A 23,290-nucleotide genomic window follows, 5' to 3' on the forward strand; every position below is an offset into this window, starting at 1 on the left:
AGTGGAATTAAAGTCTTATAGGATCGTAAGTATGCTTTATTCTATCACCTTGCACTTTCAGACTTGACTGTGGTTTTCTACAGCAGTTTGTTCAAATTTCTGACCAGTTGAACAGTTTGGTTTTATAAAACAAATTGCAATTTGGTCAGAATTTTGAATAAGTTGCAATAGGTGGAGAGCAACACTAACAGTCAATTCACAGTAAAAATGAGTTAAAAAAATGTTCGACTTACTGACTTACTGTGGCTAAAAAAAATGGCTGGATCACAGCACCAATACTAATTTGATTTAAATACAGCAAAATTTACGTATAAAATTACATATGTGCTGTTTCTTTCAGGAAAATGTATAAACTAGTGAATCAATGGTTTAAAACTACCAGGATGTAATGAGAGATGTCAAGTAATGAACAAAAGAAGTAACACGAAGTTAGACAATACAACTTGAGGTGCTAGATTTTGTGCTATTGTTATTTGCAGATATATTGATGGATTTTGTCAAAATGTGAACTGGGATCAAATGTGTTATTTTGTAGAAAAGATCCAGCTGTGTTCCATTATTTCCCCCGAAATGGTGAATTTAAGAATTAAATTTTCATATCTATTTATTGAGATTATTGCTGCATAAAAAGAGGGTTTTGTGCTTCTTTACAACATATTTTGTCATAAATTGATTTTATATCTTTTTGTGACAGTTAATGTTGATTATTAGGTCCCAGTTGTTGACATGTGTAGTAGTATATAGTAATCTCTCTGTTCGTCTGTCTGTCAACACTTCTATGTCGTATGATAAGTCAAGATTGCCTAAACCGATTAAAAAAAATTAATATGCAAAGTGGAAATAAATATAAAAGGAAGATCCCTTGTGTATTGTAAAATTTGGGAAGAAATGCGGTAGAAAACTTGGCATTTGTAAAAAAATCACAAATTTTGAGAAAACATTTTTGGGGCTAAAATTTCCACAAAATTTGATACGAACGCTATGATATGCTTTTCAAAATTGATTCCCAATGTTAAATATTGATTTGTGTTATAATTTGGGGACTTTGTTTTTTTGTCTTGCGTGAAACGCGAGTCAGTGGGGTTACAATCCAGTGACAGCGTAAAATATTTGCATACAGCTTTATATTTCCGCGAGTACAAGCCTTTAATGATTCATAGTATACAAATACTTTTTGTTACGAAGTTTCCATCTGTTACATGTCCATTGTACTTGACGTCATTTTCATGGTTCAGAGACTTTTTCAAATTTTTTTTTAGTTTTTATACGACTGCAAACTTTGTGTGGTCGGATAATGGTATGACACTGTCGTCGTCGACCGTAGCTAGACATTTGGTTTCCAGACAACAACTAGAGTATAAGTGTATGTATCTCTATGATATTGTACGTCAAGCTTCCATACCACAAAAGGAAGGTTTGGGGGTTATTGTCCTAACTGTTTGGGAATTATGGGCCAAAGACAAGCATTTTTCTTGTTTAAGGACAATAACTTGTTTATAAGTGTGTGGATCTCTAAGAAATTATACCACAAGGTTCCATACCTCACAAGGAAGGTTGGGATTGATTTTGGGGGTTATGGCCCAAGCAATTTAGGAATTTGGGACCAGAAAACAAGGATTTTCTGGTTTCCGGACAATAACTTCAGTATAAGTCTATGGATCTATGGAAAATGTACCACAAGGTTTATACAAAAAAAAAGAAGGTTGTGATTAATTGTGGGCGTTATGGCTCTTACTGTTTAGGTAAAAAGGGACCAAAAACAATACTTTTTTAATACTTTGTATAAATGGCTGATTTCTTGACCAATTATACTGGTGTTTAATTCAAAGTATTGAATTCTTGGGGTTATTTAGTATGCTGAATCTAACAGTATATTTAGATTTTGGGTTTTGTGCCCCATTTTTAAATTGGTCCAAATTGAGGTCCAATACACTATCACTAGAATAGAATGTAGTCATTCATTGAATAAACATTTACCTATCAGGTTATAACGATGATTTGCTACACCACCGTTATACATATATTGATATGATAAAAAAGCAGCAATCCAGATTATAATGATGGTCAGATGATGCATATAAGTGACGTTAGTATTACAGCAAGATTAAAATCCCTGTCATTAATTCCTCAACCAACAGATCTTGATGTCAGTATTTTGGTTTTCTATTTTTATATACATTACTTTTACTATATAACATTTTAATAGGGGAGGTAGGGTGGGTAGTTGTCTGGGGGTAAGTAGAAAACTTCATTTAAAAAAATTTAGTTTGAAAACAAATTTAGAATTTCATATCATTCATTTTTTACTTACCACCTAAAAAATATACATACGGATAGATTACATAGTCTTGCCTCTCTAGTGGTAGGGTAATTTTCTATGGATCTTCAACTCTACATTCTTGGTTTAATCTTTACTTCATACTACTAGTTCATTTTTAAAACATTCATCTGTACACTATACAGATAACAAGAAAAGTTTGCCTACATCTTTTCTGATTTCGATGGTACGTTTCAATTATATAGCAATGGCTCTTTTATGATCAAGCTTTTTATTATGTTCAAAATGTGACACAATCTTTTTGTTCCATAATGATTTAGTCTATCTTGTTTTGACAACTGGTCTCAAGAAAAAAAAACTTACTTCTGTACATTCACAAAACCCTCTCCAATTCTCAGTGCTTTAATGTCCGAACATCTCCTGAGCGTTGTGATTGCTGTAAGAAAAACAAACTTTATAAGTGAAAATTGCATATCAACTTTCAATAAAGATTCAAAATGGGACTTTTGCAAGATGTTCAAAACTTTTTGCAAATCCCATTCTGGGACTATATATAGTTTAAGATGGTGGTAGTAAAGAAGATAACAAGGACCTAAAACCTCCTATAGTGCGATATTGCGAACATGAAGTGTACACATGAGACAAAACATCTGCACAGTCTGCTGGAGTAGCTACATAGAGATGTTTTTTATTTCGACCAAAACGCAGCTTTTGTACCATATCTTTTCTTTAGCAAACTTTCTACTGTCGGCATATTAAAAAATTCCTGACAACTTGCATCTATTGGTAAATTTTGCCTTTAATTTTCCCTATAATTAGTAATTTTGTGGAGGGTCTCTGATCTCCAAGATCCACATAAAACGTCGATCTGGTTTTGTTCGAGAACTAGACCTGTTTTTTTTTCACTCCATAACGAGGCATAAGCGTTAAAATCAAACTTGTCACCAAGTGTATGGCTCACAGTCATATCATGCTTCTATATTTCACAAGATTTCTCATTGTTGTTTGTAAAATATTTGTGGAACCTGTCATGTTAACTAGATTTCATTAAAACTGACTTACTGTCACAAGTATTGACCTCATCAGAACTTCTAGAATTCTCAAAGCCTTCTGCACTGAAAAGAAAGCCACTATTTTGACGTTCCGAATCAAAAATTCGAACAGATGGGTCAACATCCTTATTGCGACTCAAATTTAGGAACGGAAGGAACTCAAAAGTAGTACGTTAAAAAAAAATCTGTGAAGTGATATTGGACATGTTTCAATTTTTAACAAGTGACTCAGCTTAACTATTTGTGCTGATTTAGAGAGCATAGAATAAAGATGTAAAAACTATGGAGTTATTTAATGTATGCAAAGAACTAAATTTTCAAAGAACTTATTGTGTGAAAAAAGGGATTTTTTACACCGAGAAGCCGCATCACAAAAGGCTTTTCGGTGTAAGCTAAATTACAGAAAAATAAATCTCACTTCGTACCCCGAAAATTGAACCACATATGTGAAAATGTCTCAGCTTCGAAACAAGCCATCATACATATCTAAGTTTACGAAATGGGCAGAGGAATTGAGAAATAGGCTACCATTACCGCCTACCTGAAATGAATTGCGCATTTTGACCCAGATAGTGTTTCTACATCATCACCGTTATTTTGTTGCACATCAATTGCGCTGTTATATGCCTCGACTGTGACCGTGTTATGATTCTAATGTTCCGACCTTGAAACTTCATTTTCGGTGTCAGTAAGCTTGCCTTGTAGTAAATCAAATAATTTACCCATTCTCGTACTAGTGGACTAGATTGTTTGTCCTGTACTTCAATTCTTGTCATCATGCTACTTTCTTAGTCTGACAAATCATCTTTTTTTACTACGAAAAGAACGTTGTTTTCCTTTTTCTCCAGGAGCGGAAGTAACTTTATTAGAGACCACTGAATTATCCTCTTAGACAGAAGCAGTTTCTTCCTCATCATAAGAATCAGAGCCTTCTCTTCTCATGATTGTAAAATTTGGAAAAATAAATAACTTAGTAACCATTTTTAACGTTGAACTCTGACGCAAAAAATTAAACTGAAGTGGGTACATGTTAAGTGAAGCTTGTAGGTGGCGTAGTTCCGTTTGTGAGTATTGCTGTCAACTAGATGTTTTATTTTAATTGCGAGGTCTGGATAGTAAACAATATGTATATATCTAAGGTGGTAAGTAGAAAATGATAGAGAATCCTCCTGGCCCTCAAAAGGTCGTCCCCTTGACGTATTCAAACATACAAAATCGTGTCGGACTCAGAACTTTTTAATGCATTGAATGATATCAATAATACTTGGCATTATTTTTTCCCTTCACTATAAGGTTGGAATATCTGTCTCAAATGTGAAGGTCACAAACTTTACATCAACCTCATATTGAAATAAAAAGTCGTGTCTGCTATGAAAATGTTGAAGGATATATCTAATACTAATTATTTTTGTTGCCGACTTCTGTATCACAACGGGCTCTTCAAAATTTGCTAAATTATTGACAATCTTATCTCGCATTATACCCCAAATAAAAGAGCTGATAGCTCTGAGGTGGAAGAAGATACATGCTATGTGTCATTGTTGTTTTCGACGTAATTTTTTCCTCCAAAAATATTATACTCACACATGTCTCCACCAAAACAGATTAGACTAAACATTAAAATCTCCTAATATTGATGATTCAAATTAAATTTTCTATAATTCCATACATTGCATCTCAGCATGTTCAACTTGAGGGATGCAAATATACCAGGAATTGATTAGGATTCACTTGAAAGTTTTTCTGTCGAAGGTGGTTATTTTATCAAAAAAATAATTTCCTTGTGTCAGACAATTGGACTGACATTGCAACATATGTCAGATATTTTAAAATTTTATCGTCTAATGATCTGAACTGAATATGTCCCAGCCCTTACTGTATCGTGAGAGCAAAAAAAAACAAACATTGAAACTGATTAATTAAGAGTGGGTTTATTTCAGGGACTGAGCCTAGACTCCGAATCACAGTTTCTATCCATTGGAAGGTCGACTATCAATATGTTATAGATTAAACAAAACACATGCGCCGTGATGAAAACATGAAAAAGGAACGAATAACCAATTACGTTTTTGTAGTTTATACATCGTTATGCAAAAGCTGGTTCCCGGTTGACATTCACTTTCTTCATTCCGTTAAATACAAGCGGATCCCAGTTTATGTTATGCAATGCTATAAAAAGAAACGAGAAATGTGTAATGAAGCATTTAATTTTGATATTATTTATCAGTTTATATTGGATTTTAAATCAAAATAGCATATTAATATGGATTAGGTAAATTATTAGTTTTGAAAATAATAAGGGTGCCCTCTACAATTGCAATAACAAACATAGCGAAACGAAAACAATCCTCGCGAAATCGAGTTTTTCTCTTCTTTCTTGCTTTACGTACACTATATTCCACATCCTATACAAGCCCGAATTCGGGTAACTGTACATTTGTTTCTCTGTCTTTGTTTCATAAAGTGATGCAGACGCTATTTTACAAACTTGTTACCGATCTACAAATCGGTGTCGAGATTAGGCATGGATGTTATAAAATTGTAAAGCACAGAAAGGGATACGGAAACACTCCTGGAAACGTTCTATGTTTAGACTTGACCATCCAGCAGTACTGTAAATTCAGAAATTATTGCGAGGTTTTTATTATTGCGAATAATGCGACTTGGTGAGTATCGCAATAATATGAACTCGCATTCTGATATCTGATGCACATAACTGTATGCATATTTTCCTGAAATCGCAATAATTAATCTCGCATTGATGTCCATTCTTCAATAATCGCAATAATAAATGCACGCAATAATTTCTGAATTTACAGTATTTGATTTCAGAAGACTTGAACGTCTTCTTCCACCAAAAACGGAACAACATGTGCGAAAAAATATCTCAAATTAGAAATAAACCATCATAAAAATCCAACATAAAGATAAGGAGATGTTGTATGATTGTCAATGGGATACATATATATATACAACTATCCACCTGAGTCCAAATGACGAAGATGTAAACTACTATTTGACACTGTACGGCCTTCAACAATGAGCAAACCTTTACTATATATTTTGCTTCAAAAGGCTCTGACATGACAAAATGAGAAACAATAGAAAAGAGAAAACCAACAGCCTAATTGGATGTTAGAAATAATATATTGAACAAATATGGCAGACAACCAAAGACAACCACTTAATTACAAGCTCGCGACATGGGACATGCTCATAAACAATATTGCGGGATCAAACTCAACCCTTTCCTAACCTGGGACAGTTGTAACTGTACAACATAAGAACAAACTATATAGTTGATACAGGCTTCACTCGTCAGATCGGCACTAAGCACACTCAAAACTTTTACAAAAAGACCAATAAACATACAAGGTACCTTTCTAAGAATACAAAGCGCTTTATACTAAAAATGTGCACACGTTCAACGCTTTTACACCCTATAAAGTACAGAAGAAATATGCAATTCTGATAATTACATTCTTATGATACAACCACGAAATTGCTATTTAAATCAAGCCTTCCTTTTTTTCTTCTGTGCATTTATTAAGGTTGTCATGGACAGCACGTGCAGTCATAATTGTTGCATTTTATACGGAAATAAAATATATAACCTTTGGAATGGCTCGGCCAATCAAAATTGTGGGATCGTATGAAATGTAATTATTTACGTATAAACATTGTTTGAGGTACTTTTCACGGTATTTTTTATTAAGTTAATTTATTTCAGATGAAATCAACATCAACAATATTACGGGTGAAAATGAAGTTTGTGAAGGTCAACATATGTATGTGAATGTTTCTTACAATGGAAGGTAATGATATTCTATGAATAAAAAGATGCATTGATAGATGAAAATAAGTCTGAATTGACGACCGAGATAAAACGAAGGAAAAGATCTATCAAACATAAGATCTCTTGTTTGTACCTGTCCCAGCCAAAAAGACTTAAGAGTTTTTGCCAGTCCAGTAAATGTAGGGTCATTAATGTCTTATTCTCATTTTTAGCTCACCAGACCCATAGGTTCAAGTGGGCTTTACTCATCACTTGGCGTCTGTCGTTCGTCGTAGTCGTCCGTCGTCGTCGTCGTCCATTATCTTTCCATAAAATCTTTCCTCTGAGGCCGACATGGCTAAAAATAGAGCATATGGATAAAATGTAAAGTTTGTTTATTATCTTGAAAACCGCTTGAAAATATAATAGATAGAGAGAAGCTTTAAATAGCAAAATTAATCAGCAAGTCGGGATCTACAAATACGTATAATGGCCTCCTTATTGGAGTTCTTGCTCTTTGGTGACGATTTTAACCATTTTTTTGCGTTTTTGCCTATCATCTTGAAAATCATAAAAGATAGAGAGACACTTTAAATAGCAAAAATGATCAGCAAGACAAGATATACAAATCAGTAAAATTTTACGGAAATCGTAAATAGACTCCTTATAGGAGTGATTGAACTTAAATGACGATTTTTTTACCCTTTTTGTATTTTCGGCAAAAAACTGCAGAAGATAGCGAGAAACTGTAAAATGAAAATATGATCAGCAGTAAATGATCAACAAAAAAGAATTGTTTGTCATGAATTCTATTCTTGTCCACAATTTTGGTGAGTGTCCTTGTTGAAGATGCACATACCTAGGTAAGCGACACAGGGTCTATAGAGTCTCTAGTTTGAAATATTTAACAAATGATTCTATATTATAATATGTGGAAATATGATTGAACAAGTTCGCTTTATCATACCCATTTTTTTCTTTAGTTGTTATAAGATGAGGTAAAGGCATTTCTTTCTCTTTCTCTAATATTGAAATTTTAATATAATTTGATTGAATATCCATAGTCACAATATTTCAATGGATTGAAATATAAACAGTCTTGACAGTCAATATGATAATTCAATAAGAAAAATTAAGGATGGAAGTTACAAAAACATTTGAGTAGACAGAAACTGCCTTTACATTGCTCCTGTGCTTTGATTTATCTTTTGACATTGACATGATTTTTAATAGCTTGATAGTGTATGAAGAAAATGTATTGTGAATCACCGCGACCTTCGTGTGACCATGACCTTATTCCCTCTAATTCAAAATTATAGATTTTTCAAATATGTAGTAACATAATTGATCTTTTCTAAAATTGTCATAACTATAGTCACTTTGTCATGTCTAATTTGTCAGATTAAAAAAAAATATTTATCAGGTTTATTGTATTTACAGCAATCCAACAGAAATATGTTGGCATGTAATGCATGTAAATGAAAGTTTTAACTGTACATGGCTAAAGGGAAACGAAAACAGATATACAATAGACTTACCCACTGGCCATGAGGAAGGCACATACAAACTAAATATTACCATGAAAAATGATGTTAGTTTGGCTTATGCTCAGATATCTTTCACAGTGATAAATGGACATAAAGGTTTGTAATCTGACGCTTTGTTATCTTGCCACTTTTTGTGCGTATGTATACAAATTTACATATTTTAAAAGTTCTAGTTTTTGTGGTATACAATTTTCTTATTTCAGTTATTTTCATGTCTCCATAATTTGATAATTTGATATATTCTGCTGTAATTTCACTTTATGTCATGCTAGGGCAAATGTTGGGAAACGACACCTAGGCCTTTACAATCTGGCAGTGCTTTCTTTTATACTAATTGTTACGTTTTCTGCTTATGTGTTCATTTTGGAAAAGTGCTTATGAATTAACCATTGATACTTGATATACACGTATCTAGGTGAAACTGGACGATATTTATCTAAACGCACGCAAGAACACCTGTATCGTTTTAAAAGACCCAATAAATTCAAAAGTATCATTTATCAACATCTTAAAAAGCACAATCATCCTATTAAATATTTAACAGTTCAACCTTTAGAAGTAGTAAATAAGCAGCCTGGTGAATCTCATTCAAAGTTTGTACGATCACGGAAAATAATTGAATGAAATTGGATTAAAAAATTACAGACAGTCTACCCTCTCGGTCTTAATGATAATATCATGGGAATTGGTAATATATCAAGAACCGATTCTGTTAACATTTTGGATACAGTTTCTAAAACTGATCGTAAAAACCGTTCTCATGGGCGTAGAAAAAATCGCAATCAAAGAAAATTTCGGACCAATCGTACAAATATTTCGGACCTTATTTCTATTTCAAAAAACAACGGCAGACATTATCTATTAACCAAGCTCTGTTCTTTACCTATAAATAAATTAAATAAAATTTTAGAGGATTGCAACACAATTTCATATTGCAGTCCTAAGTATGAAATCGTTCAAATTATAATGGCATATTGTTATTCTAAACTGTTTCCCAAAATTGATCGCCCTGAAGATCATAAAAAAACATTTTATTAAAATAAAGTATGTCAATAAAGGTTTTGATTTTGTAAATATTGCCGGTATTTTTAACGACCATTCTGTTAAAGAACAAATTCCTGGATATTTTGATAAACCTGAACTCCCTCTTATTTGTTATATTTACAAGAAATCTACCCGGAAATTTGTGTTTAATTATAGCCAAGTCTGTAAAGATGTAAATATCAGTGAAAATACACCTACGTCATGTAATTGTAGTACTTCCAAATACACTTATGGCCCCATTTCCCATGTTATAACAGGAGACCTTAACATCGTTTGCGACCGAGAGTTAAAATCATTCCTCAGTAAAGGACCTAAATATCGTCCCCCGTCAATTATTAATTGGAATGAGTGTCGTAATATCATCCACGACTCACTTCGTGCTTACTTTTTGAAATGGATAAAACGGGAAAAGCTGACAAAAAATCTTTGGACTCTTTTTTTAATTCAGTAATGAAGATAGTTGATATACGTAAACAACATTTTAAAGAACATTTTACTCTTAACAACAACCATAAAAATCCTATTTCTCGTATCAAACATAAACTAAAAGAACTAGCCAAGGAATTTGTTTTTGTCTCGGCTGATAAAGCTGCTAATAATATCATTATAGTTTGACGTAAATTTTACATTGAGGTTCTGCAAAAGGAAATCACCAATTCACCAACATTCCAACTGACTTCATTTTCAGAAAACGATATCTGTAACAAACATAAACTATTAGCTACTTCTTTGCAAGCAGAACCAAATACAATGAAAGTCCCAACTATGTACTGGCTTCCGAAGCTACACAAATCACCTTACAAATATAGATTTTCGTCTTCAAGTCATTAGTTTAAACATATTTTATTGTTCAAAAATGACAAATGGATTAGACACAAGTTTTTCAACTTAGTAACGTCTTCTTCAAGTCATTGTTCCACTACTAAATTGTCTATTCTTACTAGTACACTTGGTACAATCAAAAACCTGATAATAAATTGTTCAAATAAGGCCTTTGAAAATAGTGGAATCAATTACTTTTGGAGTGTCAAAAACTCGTTGGAAGTACTTGATAAAATGCATGCATATATTGGTGATTTTGAATCTGTTCAAAGTTTTGATTTTTCCACCCTATATACCACTTTGCCTTATATTCTTATTAAGAAAAAATTCACACACCTAATTAAATGGGCATTTAAAAAGTCGGAATGCGAATACATATGTTCAAACTCTTTTGGGTCATTTTTTAGTAGCAACAAACAAAAGAACTATGTCAATTGGACATGCTTTGATACTATATCTTCCCTTGAATTTTTACTTGATAACATTTTTGTTCGCTTTGGAGATTCCGTTTATCGTCAAGTTATCGGAATTCTAATGGGGACTAACTGTGCACCACTTATTGCGGACCTATTTTTGTATTGTTATGAGTTACAATTTATGACTAAAATCAGCAAAGACCCATCGAAACAACATCTTATACAAAAATTTAACAATCCTTTTAGATATTTGGATGATATATTGGCTCTCAATAATGACGACTTCAAAGTGTATACTAAAGAAATTTATCCTGTTGAACTTACTTTAAATAAAGCTAATACTAACAATGACCACTGTCCTTTCCTTTCCTCGATCTTGATATCTATATCATTAACGGGAAGCTTAATACAAAAATTTATGATAAAAGAGATGATTTTTCATTTCCTATCGTTAATTATCCATTTTTAGATGGTGACGTTCCCTTGTCACCATCTTAGGGACCGGTCAAAATTTCTTGATGCATGGGACCGGTGCAAACTGTAATGGGACAAGCACTTTTTGCAGTGTTTACAGGAATGGGACTCAATGTTTTTTTCATTATTGGCAAGCATGGGACATGATCTTTTTGAAACAATGTCTGTATATGAAAAAAAAAATTATTTGATAAATCTATAACAAACAAAAATAACATCATGAACATAGTGAATTTAACAGTTACAACATACCAAATTCATTTTCAAGATTTAGGGACCGGTCAATATTTATTGAGGGGTTAGGACCTGTGCAAAACGCAGTAGGACACACATTTTTTTAACTTAATTTTTGATAGGACTTCTACTTTTTTAGTTTTCAGCACTGATAGGACAGCAATATTGTTATGGCATAATTGTATGAATGTAGAAAATAGTCTATACAAATTTAATTACAACAAAATAAACAAGATTAATTGAGGAACAAACAAGTAACATATGGTGTAAATCAGCCCATCTAACTAAATTAAATATAGATCTATCAAAATTCCAGTTTTTTTGGTAGTTTGGTTCATTGCTGTGAAATTAAAGAATTAAATTAATAGGTAAAAAAAATTTGATGAAATTCAGATAGTCATCTTTAATTATTTTTATAACTTTTTCAAATCAACTTGGATTTTCATCAAACTATACAGCTATCTTAGTTATATATTGATCTTACTGAATCCCAGGTCGTTATGTAGTTTGGTGTATTGCTGTCAAATTTAAGGATTAAATTAATCTAGGTAAAAAAAGATAGAATTTGCATTTTGGACTAAATTCAGATAGTACACTTTAATGTTTTTTATAACTTTTTCAAATCAACTTAGATTTTTATCAAACTATACAGCTATCTCAGTTATATACTGATCTTACTGAATCCCAGGTCGTTATGCAGTTTGGGGTATTGCTGTCAAATTTAAGGATTAAATTAATCTAGGTAAAAAAAATCTAGAATTTGCATTTTGGACTAAATTCAGATAGTACACTTTAATGTTTTTTATAACTTTTTCAAATCAACTTAGATTTTCATCAAACTATACAGCTATCTCAGTTATATACTGATCTTAATGAATCCCAGGTCGTTATGTAGTTTTGGGTATTGCTGTCAAATTTAAGGATTAAATTAATCTAGGTAAAAAAAATCTAGAATTTGCAGTTTGGACTCAATTCAGATAGTACACTTTAATTCATTTTATAACTTTTTCAAATCAACTTGGATTTTCATCAAACTATACAGCTTTTTCAGTTATATATTGATCTTACTGAATCCCAGGTCGTTATGTAGTTTGGGGTATTGCTGTCAAATTTAAGGATTAAATTAATCTAGTTCAAAAAAGCTAGAATTTGCAGTTCAGACTAAATTTGGATAGTTAACTTTGAATTATTTTATAACTATTTCAAAGCAACTTGAATTTTCATCCAAATCTACAGCTATCTTCATTATATTTTTATCTTACAAAAAAACAGGTTATTTGGTAATTTGGTTTATTGCTGTCAAATTTAAATATTTAATTATAGGTTTCTATCTGAATTTTGTCAAAACTGAAAATTTTAGCCTTTTTTTACCTATTAACTAAATCCTTAAATTTGACACAATACACCAAAACACAAAACAACCTGGTATTTTGTAAGATAAATATATAATAAAGATAGCTGAAAAGTTTGATGAAAATCCAAGCTGATTTGAAAAAGTTATAAAATTTTATAAATGACACCTTTGTTTTGTTAAAACAAGAATTTAATATAATCATGATAATAGAACTTTCATAACAATCCTTGATAACCTTTTAAAAAAGGAAATGTGTTCCAAAGTTACAGTAAAAATTTATTTTAATCAAATTTAAATAAATTTTTGTCAGATTTAAAGACATGGCATACAAGAGGCACTTTAATAAGGTTTAATTACATCAGTACATGTGTGTTTTACAGGTAAAAAGAAAGCCCTACTTTTCTTAAACTCGTGTATTACTTATCGAATGTAGGACAGAAAGTCACAGGACAAAAGTCACAGACAAAAAGCCACAGGACAAAAAGTCACAATTCAGTTTTGAGATTATTTTTCTTTAACAAGAAAACACTTATTTAAAAAAAAACATTTTTGTACTTTTCTTAAACTTTAGTATATAAAGCAACTTTGTAAACAAAATTTATATAAAAAAAGTATTTATAATGATCAAATAATTGTTATGAAAACAAAATGTCAAAGTGGGTTGGTACTTAAACGGCTTCATGGTACCAAGAAATATATCTTTTGCATGATTAAAATTTAATAAATCTTTATTTATCAAGTCTAATGAACAATTTCCTCAATTGTAAAATAAATATATGTAATAAAAAGTAAATATTTAAAGATCTTTCTCTAAAATATTCAAACAAGTGTATACATATTATTTGTGACTTTTTGTCCTATCAAATTTGTGACTTTTTGTCCTATCAAATTTGTGACTTTTTGTCCTGTGACTTTCTGTCCGTTTACCTACTTATCTAGTGAATTCAAAAGGCCTTGCGATTTAAGTTTTACAGGATGTTGCAATTTTGAATGAATGTTATTTAGAATTTAATGCTCTCTGGTAGGTGTGATCTTTTTGCCCCAAGCAGGAGGTATTGCTTTATACTTCACCACTTTAATCAGAAGGACAATTTTAATAATTTCTTTAATGTTTGATCCCTTTTTGATATATTTATATAATATATATCAACATGTCGAGATAATGTCGAGACTAGTCAAGTAAAATGTGAGCACAAAATCTGGTCTTTTCAGACTCTGAGCAGTTTGCATTGTAGTGTAGATAATGAACAAATCCAAAGTGATGAAAAAGATGACCTTGTAATAAGAGCCTATGACAGTTCTGACAGTGATAATGACAATGATGATAATAATACTAAATGATGAATACAGTAGTAATAGTAGTAGTAGTGGAAGTGAAAGTGAAAGTGAAATTGAAAAGGAATATTATTTGCCTTCTTCAAGGAGGAGATCATTTAAAATTCCAGACAAATTCAAAGACTACTATATGTGATCTATGTTAATCTGATAAAAATGAAGGTAAATATAAAAAAGAAGATGTGGTATGATTGCCAATGAGACAACTCTCCACAAGAAACCAAATGACACAGAATTTAACAACTATAGTCTGTTTGATTTATTCATAGATTAGATAGGACATATACTTATTTAGTAGATATTTCATATAGGACAGAAACTTTTTTTGGTATATTCAGAGGGTAGGACATAATTTTTTGTAAGGGAGAAATATGAATTGCACCGATCCCAACCCCCCAATAAATATTGACCAGTCCCTTAAAGAACAGTGAAGGCAACAAAAAAAAACTTTGGAACAGAATAAACATGAAAAAATACTTTGATATAAAATTAAAAAAATATGTAAAAATTTGATTAGATATTTTACATGTATAACTGTTTAACAAATGTAAAAAAAAACGAATTCATGGATAGTGTTTCTGCACAAAAAAGCATGATTGTCAAATATAATTCTGTCCTCCCATAAAGCAGAATTTACCTACCCATTGTTAATTTAGAATAGTCAGATTCTAAATTAAGCTGCAATTTTTTTGAAAAAATATATTCTACCATACACTTCATACATGTTGATTGTTTAATATTGCATGTATCATTTATTATAGTCAATAACATATTGTCATCTGTTTTGCCTCCTGTGTTGGCAATAAAATATGCTTATGTATTGTTTTGTTTACTTTATAACAGCAATATAGATACAGTTCACACATAGTAGCATTATTTTTCAGCTATCCAAATACATTGTAGCATGAAATGTAGCCACAACTTTGATCATGTTTTTTGTGCTTTCACATGGGACACACACTTTTTTACTAGGTAAAGTGCATGGGACAAGCATATTTTTATTCTGCCAGTAACCATGGGATCAAGAGAATTATTTCAGACAATTTTCTTTTTGTACCGGTCCCATGCATCAAGAAATTTTGACCTGTCCCTTATGGTGTTTATATATCTCAACTTGTACGATTCGCTCGTGTATGTAACAACGTATTAGATTGTAGCGAGAGAAATTTATGTATTACTGAAAAAATTATTACACCAGGGTTTTCGATATCATAAACTAGTCAAAACATTTACTAAATTTTATCATCGGTATAAGGACATCATTCGTAAATATAACTCAACATGCAGACATCTTATACGTTCGGGTATTTCACATCCAATCTTTTATGGTAATATTCTTTACAAAGCACAAAAATGTCAGTATTCACCTCAAAAGCTAACAAAACCTTTAAACAGACTTATTAAGAAGGGATATAGTTACGATACTGTTGTCAGGTCATTAAAGATTGCATATTTTGGCTTTAATATTGATTCACTTATAGGGTCTTTGCATCGGAATTAACACATTTATTCTAAAACCAGTTGTTGGCATGACACGGGTTATGTTCTTCTCATATATTTGATGACGGTATAATACTAAACCCCTAACAGGAGGGATTGTGCCTGATATTCATATGATGAAGACATAATCTTTCAATCAGTTTAATTGAGGTCTGGAGCTGGCATGTCAGTAACTGCTAGTAGTCTGTTGTTATTTATGTATTATTGTCATTTTGTTTATTTTGTTTATTTTCTTTTGTTTCCTATTCTGACATCGGACTCGGACTTCTCTTATACTGAGTTTTACTGTGCGTACTGTTGTGCGTTTGTTTTTTCTACATTGGCTAGAGGTATAGGGGGAGGGTTGAGATCTCATCAAACATGTTTAACATCATTTTTGCGCCTGTCCCAAGTCAGGAGCCTCTGGCCTTTGTTAGTCTTGTATCATTTTTAATTTTAGTTTCCTGTGTATAATTTGGAGTTTAGTATGACGTCCATTATCACTGAACTAGTATACTTATTTGTTTAGGGGCCAGCTGAAGGACGCCTCCGGGTGCGGGAGTTTCTCGCTGCATTGAAGACCCATTGGTGGCCTTCAGCTGTTGTCTGCTCTATGGTCGGGTTGTTGTCTCTTTGACACATTCCCCATTTCCATTCTCAATTTTACGTACAATTAAATCATCATGATCCATGCATCTCAATTCTACGGAAGCCGATAAGAGTCATTCGAAAAAAATAATTTATGTCGTAATTACGACATAGCATGTCGTAATAACGACATCCTTATGTCGTTATAACGACATCGCTATATATATAAACAAAGAGTATGTATTATGATTGCCAAGAGACTAAATGACACAGAAATTAACAACTATAGGTCATCATAATGCCTTCAATAATGAGCAAAGCCCCCGCATAGTCAGCTATAAAAGACCCCGAAATGACAAATGTTCAACAATTTAATTCAAACGAGAAATCTAACGGCTTTATTAATGTACAAAAAATGAACAAAAAACAAATATGTAACACAGCAACAAACGACAACCACTGTCTTATATTCCCGCCGCTTTTTTTACATGGACTTTCCAAACATTTGTTAATAGACTTGTACGTTGTTACTGAAGATAGATCACGCCCGCTTCAATTATTCAAACAATGCAATCAGGGATTCAGGTCTATTGACATATGCATCGTAATGCCATGCGAAAAGTGGTAGGACAGACTTTGAATATATGACGTTCCTAAGTTTTGAGCTAAAGTGTTTCATAAAATGTGCGCAGGGTTGTCGTCTTAACATAGAACTGTAGTATGTAAAACCTATACACAGGGAAACATAATGTTTTACTCAATTTACCCACTGTGGAAAATATTTCTATACTTGACGACCTATTTGTAGACAATAAATGAGTATAAAATGCTTCTATTAGAATCAAATGTTTACAATAACAAACATTTCATTGAGATTTGAAATAACGTTTCATTTTGTCGTTAAATTTAAACATAAGATGCTACACGAAATGCACGATGCGTCAGGACTCAATCGATTTATTTTTAAAAAGTGAAAATACTTAAGATAACCAAGCTATGACTGACATTTCACAAATTTGGGATCAAATACAAACCTATATGAATATAAATATGAATATAATTAAAAACCAATTGTTCAAAGAACAATTGAAGGTCTTTCCGCATCAATTTTCTAAATAATTGATAAGAAGCTACTTCTGGTTTACTCAAAGCTACTATTGGCGTCCAATACAAGGTTTCTTCATACTGATTCAATAAACATATGGTTTCTATAGACTTTTGCCTGAAATAAGGGAGATAATTGCCAACTTCCGGTTTAGAAAATGTCACTTCCGGTCTCATATGATAGCTTTATTTACACTGATTCCAAAAATATATGGTTTCTATATACTTTTACCTGTAAAAAGGCAGATAATAGGCTACTTCCGGTTTGGAAAATGTCACTTCCGGTCTCATATGATAGCTTTTTTCACACTGATTCCAAACATATAAAGTATGTATATACGTATGCCTGTAATAAGGGAGATAATATGCTACTTCCGGTTTATAAAATGTCACTTCCGGTCTCTAATGTTAGGTAAATGTATGACCATTAAAAAAAATATATGGTTTCTATGTACTTTGACATGAAATTATTGCAAAACTTACTACTTCCGGTTCACTCAAGGTCACTTACGGTTGACATTTTTCAAGGTCATATGTCACCTAACATTTTGCAAAATATCTTATGTCTTTATCATGTACCAATCTGAAGAAATAATCAATTTACCTTAAAATAAAACATTTCAGGGGCAATAACTCCTATAAGATGTCACTGGATTGTTTCAGACCAAATGTATCATATCTTCATCACAATATAACAAACATTCTGCACTAGTTCTTTTATATTTTAAACGATAAAAATATCGGAGTAAATGCAAAAACAAGCAAAAGACAAAATTCAGAACATGACCTTGACCTTTGACATTGACCTAATTTTCTAAGTTAGGACCCAAGGACCTTAAATAAAAAGATTATAGGTTTAAACGGCTTACGGTTTATGAGTTACAAAAACTTTACGACAAATTTATTTGATAAAGGGAGATAACTCCTATAAAATTTCACCGGATCGCTTCGATCCAAATCAGCCAAAAATTTCTTAGGATGTAACGAACAAATATGGAAAAGAATTTTGTCGTTATCTTTTTTGGTTACGGAGGAGATACACTAACAAGAAAAACAAGTGTTTGGGGAGATAACTCTTACAATAACAAGTCTTCGCCTTTACAAGATGAGTTTTAAAAGCGCAATAACTGTTCAATATAATATCCAATATATCTAAGCGACATCTTGCGAAACAACTTTATACCGCAAGAAAAGGGTTTGGCGGAAGAAGAAAAAGACCTAATAATTAATGAACAGAAAGACATCAGCTTTTTTTCTATGAAAAATGTACTCCGTGTTACTGTAACCTATAGTTGCTTACTTTAACTACATTGTGTCTTGGATGGAGAGTTGTCTCATTGGCACTCATACTCACTCTTATTTATCGTATCGATCAATAGTATATTGTGCGTGCATGTTAAAAAAAATTGGGAATATTTAAGCCATTTGAATCAGTTCTAGTTCATGTGTTTATGTTTCGGTAAATAATTATACAAGGCATCTTCCCAATGTTCTCGCCATTTGAATTAGTTCTAGTATATGTGTTTATGTTTCGGTAAATAATTATACAAGGCATCTTCCCAATGTTCTCGCCATTTGAATTAGTTCTAGCTCATGTGTTTATGTTTCGGTAAATAATTATACAATGCATCTTACCAATGTTCTCGCCATTTCAATTAGTTTCTAGTTTGTGTGTTTATTTTTCGGTAAATAATTATACAATGCATTTTCCCAATGTTTTAGCCATTTGAATTAGTTTCTAGTTTATGTGTTTATGTTTCGGTAAATAATTATACAATGCATTTTCCCAATGTTTTAGTCATTTGAATTAGTTTCTAGTTTATGTGTTTATGTTTCGGTAAATAATTATACAATGCATTTTCCCAATGTTTTAGTCATTTGAATTAGTTTCTAGTTTATGTGTTTATGTTTCGGTAAATAATTATACAATGCATTTTCCCAATGTTTTAGCCATTTGAATTAGTTTCTAGTTTATGTGTTTATGTTCCGGTGATTACTATACAAGGCATCTTCCCAATGTTTAGCCATTTGAATTAGTTTATAGTTTATGTGTTTATGTTTTCGATAAATAATTATACAGTTCGTCTTCCCCCACGGATAAGAAAGATTTGACTTGGAAAGATGCACACAAGGACATTTTTATCGTTTTTTTCACAGGGGCTCGGAATTTGAAAATTAATATGTTGAGGTTTATGTTTATGTACCGAAGTAATCCGATTTGCTGACTTGTAGTCGACCACCAAAGCACATGTTTGCTTACAGCCACTTCATTTAAACTCTGTTGGATAGTTGTCTCATTGGCAATCATTCCAATATCATTATTTTTATATTCATGAACATATGTAATCCACCCACATTTCTCGTGTTGGTCGCATATCCACTGCACGTTTTCTGTATCTTCTAATTCAAGTCTCAATATTTTTTGCGACGTCACCATATTTGTTGCAGAAACCGAAACGAGCAGTTTGCTTAAATTCAAGAACTAATTTTAGTTTGCACGAGATAAACAAGAAAACCAGATTGAGTTTCAAACCAGTTTAAACCGGTTTTTAAAAATAAACGAATAGTTTTGCAAACTATTTTGAAACTAAAACCAGTTTGATTGCAATAAATTGGCTCCTTATTAGCTAAGGTACTACCTTCTTTTGGGTGGAGTCAATAGTTAAGCAGGGAACTAATGAATCAAAAGTAGGAACAGTTTATAAATATTGTGAAACCAGTATTACAAGTTTACCCCTAGTAGTAGGACAACCGACAGTGCGAGACCCTCAAGAGTAGTCAAGGTCGTTAAACCCCCCCCCCCCTCCCCCCCCCCCCCCCCAATTGAAGTTAAGTTAGTTCAAAAATATGTTTCCTGGTTGTAGGTGTGTTTGATTTGTCAATTTCATTTCAATCAGTTACCTCTGTTTATTTATAATTAGATTGTTTACATGTGTAATTTTATATAACATTATGATTTAATCGATTTAAAAAAAAATCATATCCTTATTATATATGTTTATATATATAATAACGATATCATTATCTTTGATTGTGATGTGTATTTTGCTAGGGGGAGTGCTAATGAAGGTGTAAAAATAAACAAAAAGTCGGGTCAATATTTAAGATGTTCCTCTCACCATGCTATTGTAAAACTGGTATTGTATTGTTTTGATTAAAATGAAATTGACAAATCAAACACACCTGCAGTATGCTTTGTGAATTAGCTTATAATTGACACTATATTTTAAAATTAGATTGGAAACATATTTTTAAACTTGTTTCACAATGTTTATGCACTGTCCTTACTTTTGATTGGTTCTCTACTTAACTATAATAATTGACTCCGCCCAAAGGAAGGTAGTACCTTATCTAATAACGATTTCATGGCTCAGCTAGCAAGCAAGCTTACCAAAGATATTACTTTTACCTACACACTCAAATCATTGTGCTGTATAAGTATTTTTTACCAGACCATTGAGTTTGCTGTTGAATTAGCAATCCTTTCCTAATACTTTCTAGGATTGTTTGTTATCATATATAGTTCTGGATGACCGTAAGATACACCTTTGATTTGACAATTTTTCCACGAGTTATAAAACAGCCTATTTTTTTGGTAGGTGAAAATACTTTCGGATTTTCAAAGTGCATAAGCATAAATTCCACCGAAAACAAATTCATGAAAAGTAATATTTATCTTTAAAAAACATTAATTTGCATCGCTATGCACCCTCCCCCCCCCCCCTTTTCCCAAATTCAAACCCCCCACCCAAACCCATGGCAACAGTTTTGGGGGAAACAAATCTAAAATAGACAATGATCTCATCGCAAAGATATAGTCGGGTACACCTTTTTACGTAACGCGTTAGGCGTGTTTCAGCTGATGCTTAGTCCGGAAACGTATAAAATAAAAATATTTATTATTATATATTAAGGTTATATGTTAATATAATAACATCAAAAATTCACAGTATCAAAAATGAGATATATGGGTCCAGTCATAGATGTATATACATCTATGGTCCAGTGAAACACCTTTTTAATGACTAATAACAACAGAGTAGGTGGGCATTGCACAAGGTCATGCGTTTCTCAGACTGTTTATGACGTCTTAAAACTAGATCAATTAGATATGTACTGATTGATACTTTAGTCTAAGAGAACATGATTTATCTACTTTAGTCTGAGAGAACATGATTTATCTATAGTTGTTATCTACCATTCAAAACTTTACACCTCCCTATTTTGATAACATAGAACCACCTATTAGTTCGTATACATACCAAAAATCCATAAGAAGTTTAATTTTTAATTGTACGTCAGTTACATCAGACGTCAGTGTAGAAAATAATGCTCCTTCAACTTTAGACTGTAAATCATAAAATTTTAGGTATGATCCATACGGCCATGTTATTATGGGGAACCTGAACATCGTTCAAGACCGAAGGTTAAACACTTTTTGAAAAAAGGATAAAAATATCGTCCTCCATCTAAAATAGATTGGAAACAGTGTCGTCGGGTCATTTAAGACGCTACTTCGTCTTATTGTAAAAATGTATGTAAATGGAAAAAATCTGATAAAAATTCTTTTGATTCTTATTTAAATTCGTGCATTAATATTGTCTAAGCGCTCATAAGGACGAAAAGAAGAACAAATTGCGTGCGTGTGCTTGAACTCTAAATAACAACTTTAAAATTTATAACAAGTATTAATATTTGTTTATGAATAACCTAACATTCTAAATATCGTTTGTAACACGTATGTTATATCATTTAATCAAAAGTGCATTTTATCTGATGATTTATTCATCAATTTATATTTACATTTATAACATTTATATCAACTATAAATTTGCTGATGCAATAATTTATTTTAATTTGATATTGCAAAACAAACAACGTTTACATGCTTGCGACGAAAGTCGCATTATGCGAGATATAGGTATTACTATCCGTATTTGTATAAAGCTAAACATATATATTTCATATCTTGTATGCAGATACCTTATGTTACGAAGTTTCCGTCTGTCATATGTCCATTGTCCTTGACCTCATTTTGATGGTTCAGCGACTGCTTGAATAAAAACATTTTTTTTTAAATGTGAATTTCTCAGTTATTATGAGTAATAAGATAACTGTATTTGGTATATGGGTTCCTTGAAACGTCTCCATGTCCGCCAAACAGGGTTCACGTGCCCTCGACCTCATTTCAAGGATCAGTGGTCAAGGTTAAAGTTACGTGATTAGGTCCATTTCTCAAATACTATAAGCAGTAGGTCAACCATATGTGGTGTATAGAATGATTGTAAGTGGTACATGTCAGTCTGGCAGGTTTCATCTGACCTTGACCCCATTTTCATGGTTTTTCAAATACTGATAGCAATAGGTCAGCTATATTTGGTGTATGGTCGGATTAATTGTAAGGTGAACATGTCAGTCTGGCAGATTTCATCTGACCTTCACTCAATTTCAAGATTCATTGGTCAATGTTAAGTTTTTGTGTTTTGGGCTGTTTTTCAATTACCAAAAGTAATAGTTCAACTATATTTGGTGTATGCAAAAATTGTAAGGTATATATATGTCTATCTGACAAGATTTATCTGACCTTGACCTTATTGTCATAGATCTTTAAAACTGTTTTAAGTTTATGTGATACTTTTAGTTAAACCTTTATCTTTAAGATTTTCAACATAAAATCAATGGTTGGAAAGCGGGCGAGACTTTTCAGCGTGTGCACTCTTGTTTAAGAACATTTAACATAATAAAATAATGTGTGACAATCAGAACTTATGGTGTGGGACAATCAGAA

The 23,290-nt window shown here is 32.0% G+C and overlaps 1 protein-coding gene across 1 annotated transcript in view; it reads left to right on the forward strand.

Annotated features, from left to right (window-relative positions):
• Positions 1-23,290, forward strand: part of LOC127709717 (uncharacterized) — a 167,310-nt gene that overhangs the window by 108,595 nt on the left and 35,425 nt on the right. Inside the window, exons 4-5 of the mRNA XM_052215381.1 lie at positions 7,061-7,145; positions 8,546-8,748. Of these exons, the coding sequence (XP_052071341.1) occupies positions 7,061-7,145; positions 8,546-8,748 (288 nt within the window). The remainder of the gene's footprint in view (positions 1-7,060; positions 7,146-8,545; positions 8,749-23,290) is intronic.

This window comes from Mytilus californianus, unplaced genomic scaffold (genome assembly GCF_021869535.1).
Source record: "Mytilus californianus isolate M0D057914Y unplaced genomic scaffold, xbMytCali1.0.p SCAF_7, whole genome shotgun sequence".
Taxonomy (NCBI): Eukaryota; Metazoa; Mollusca; class Bivalvia; order Mytilida; family Mytilidae; genus Mytilus; species Mytilus californianus.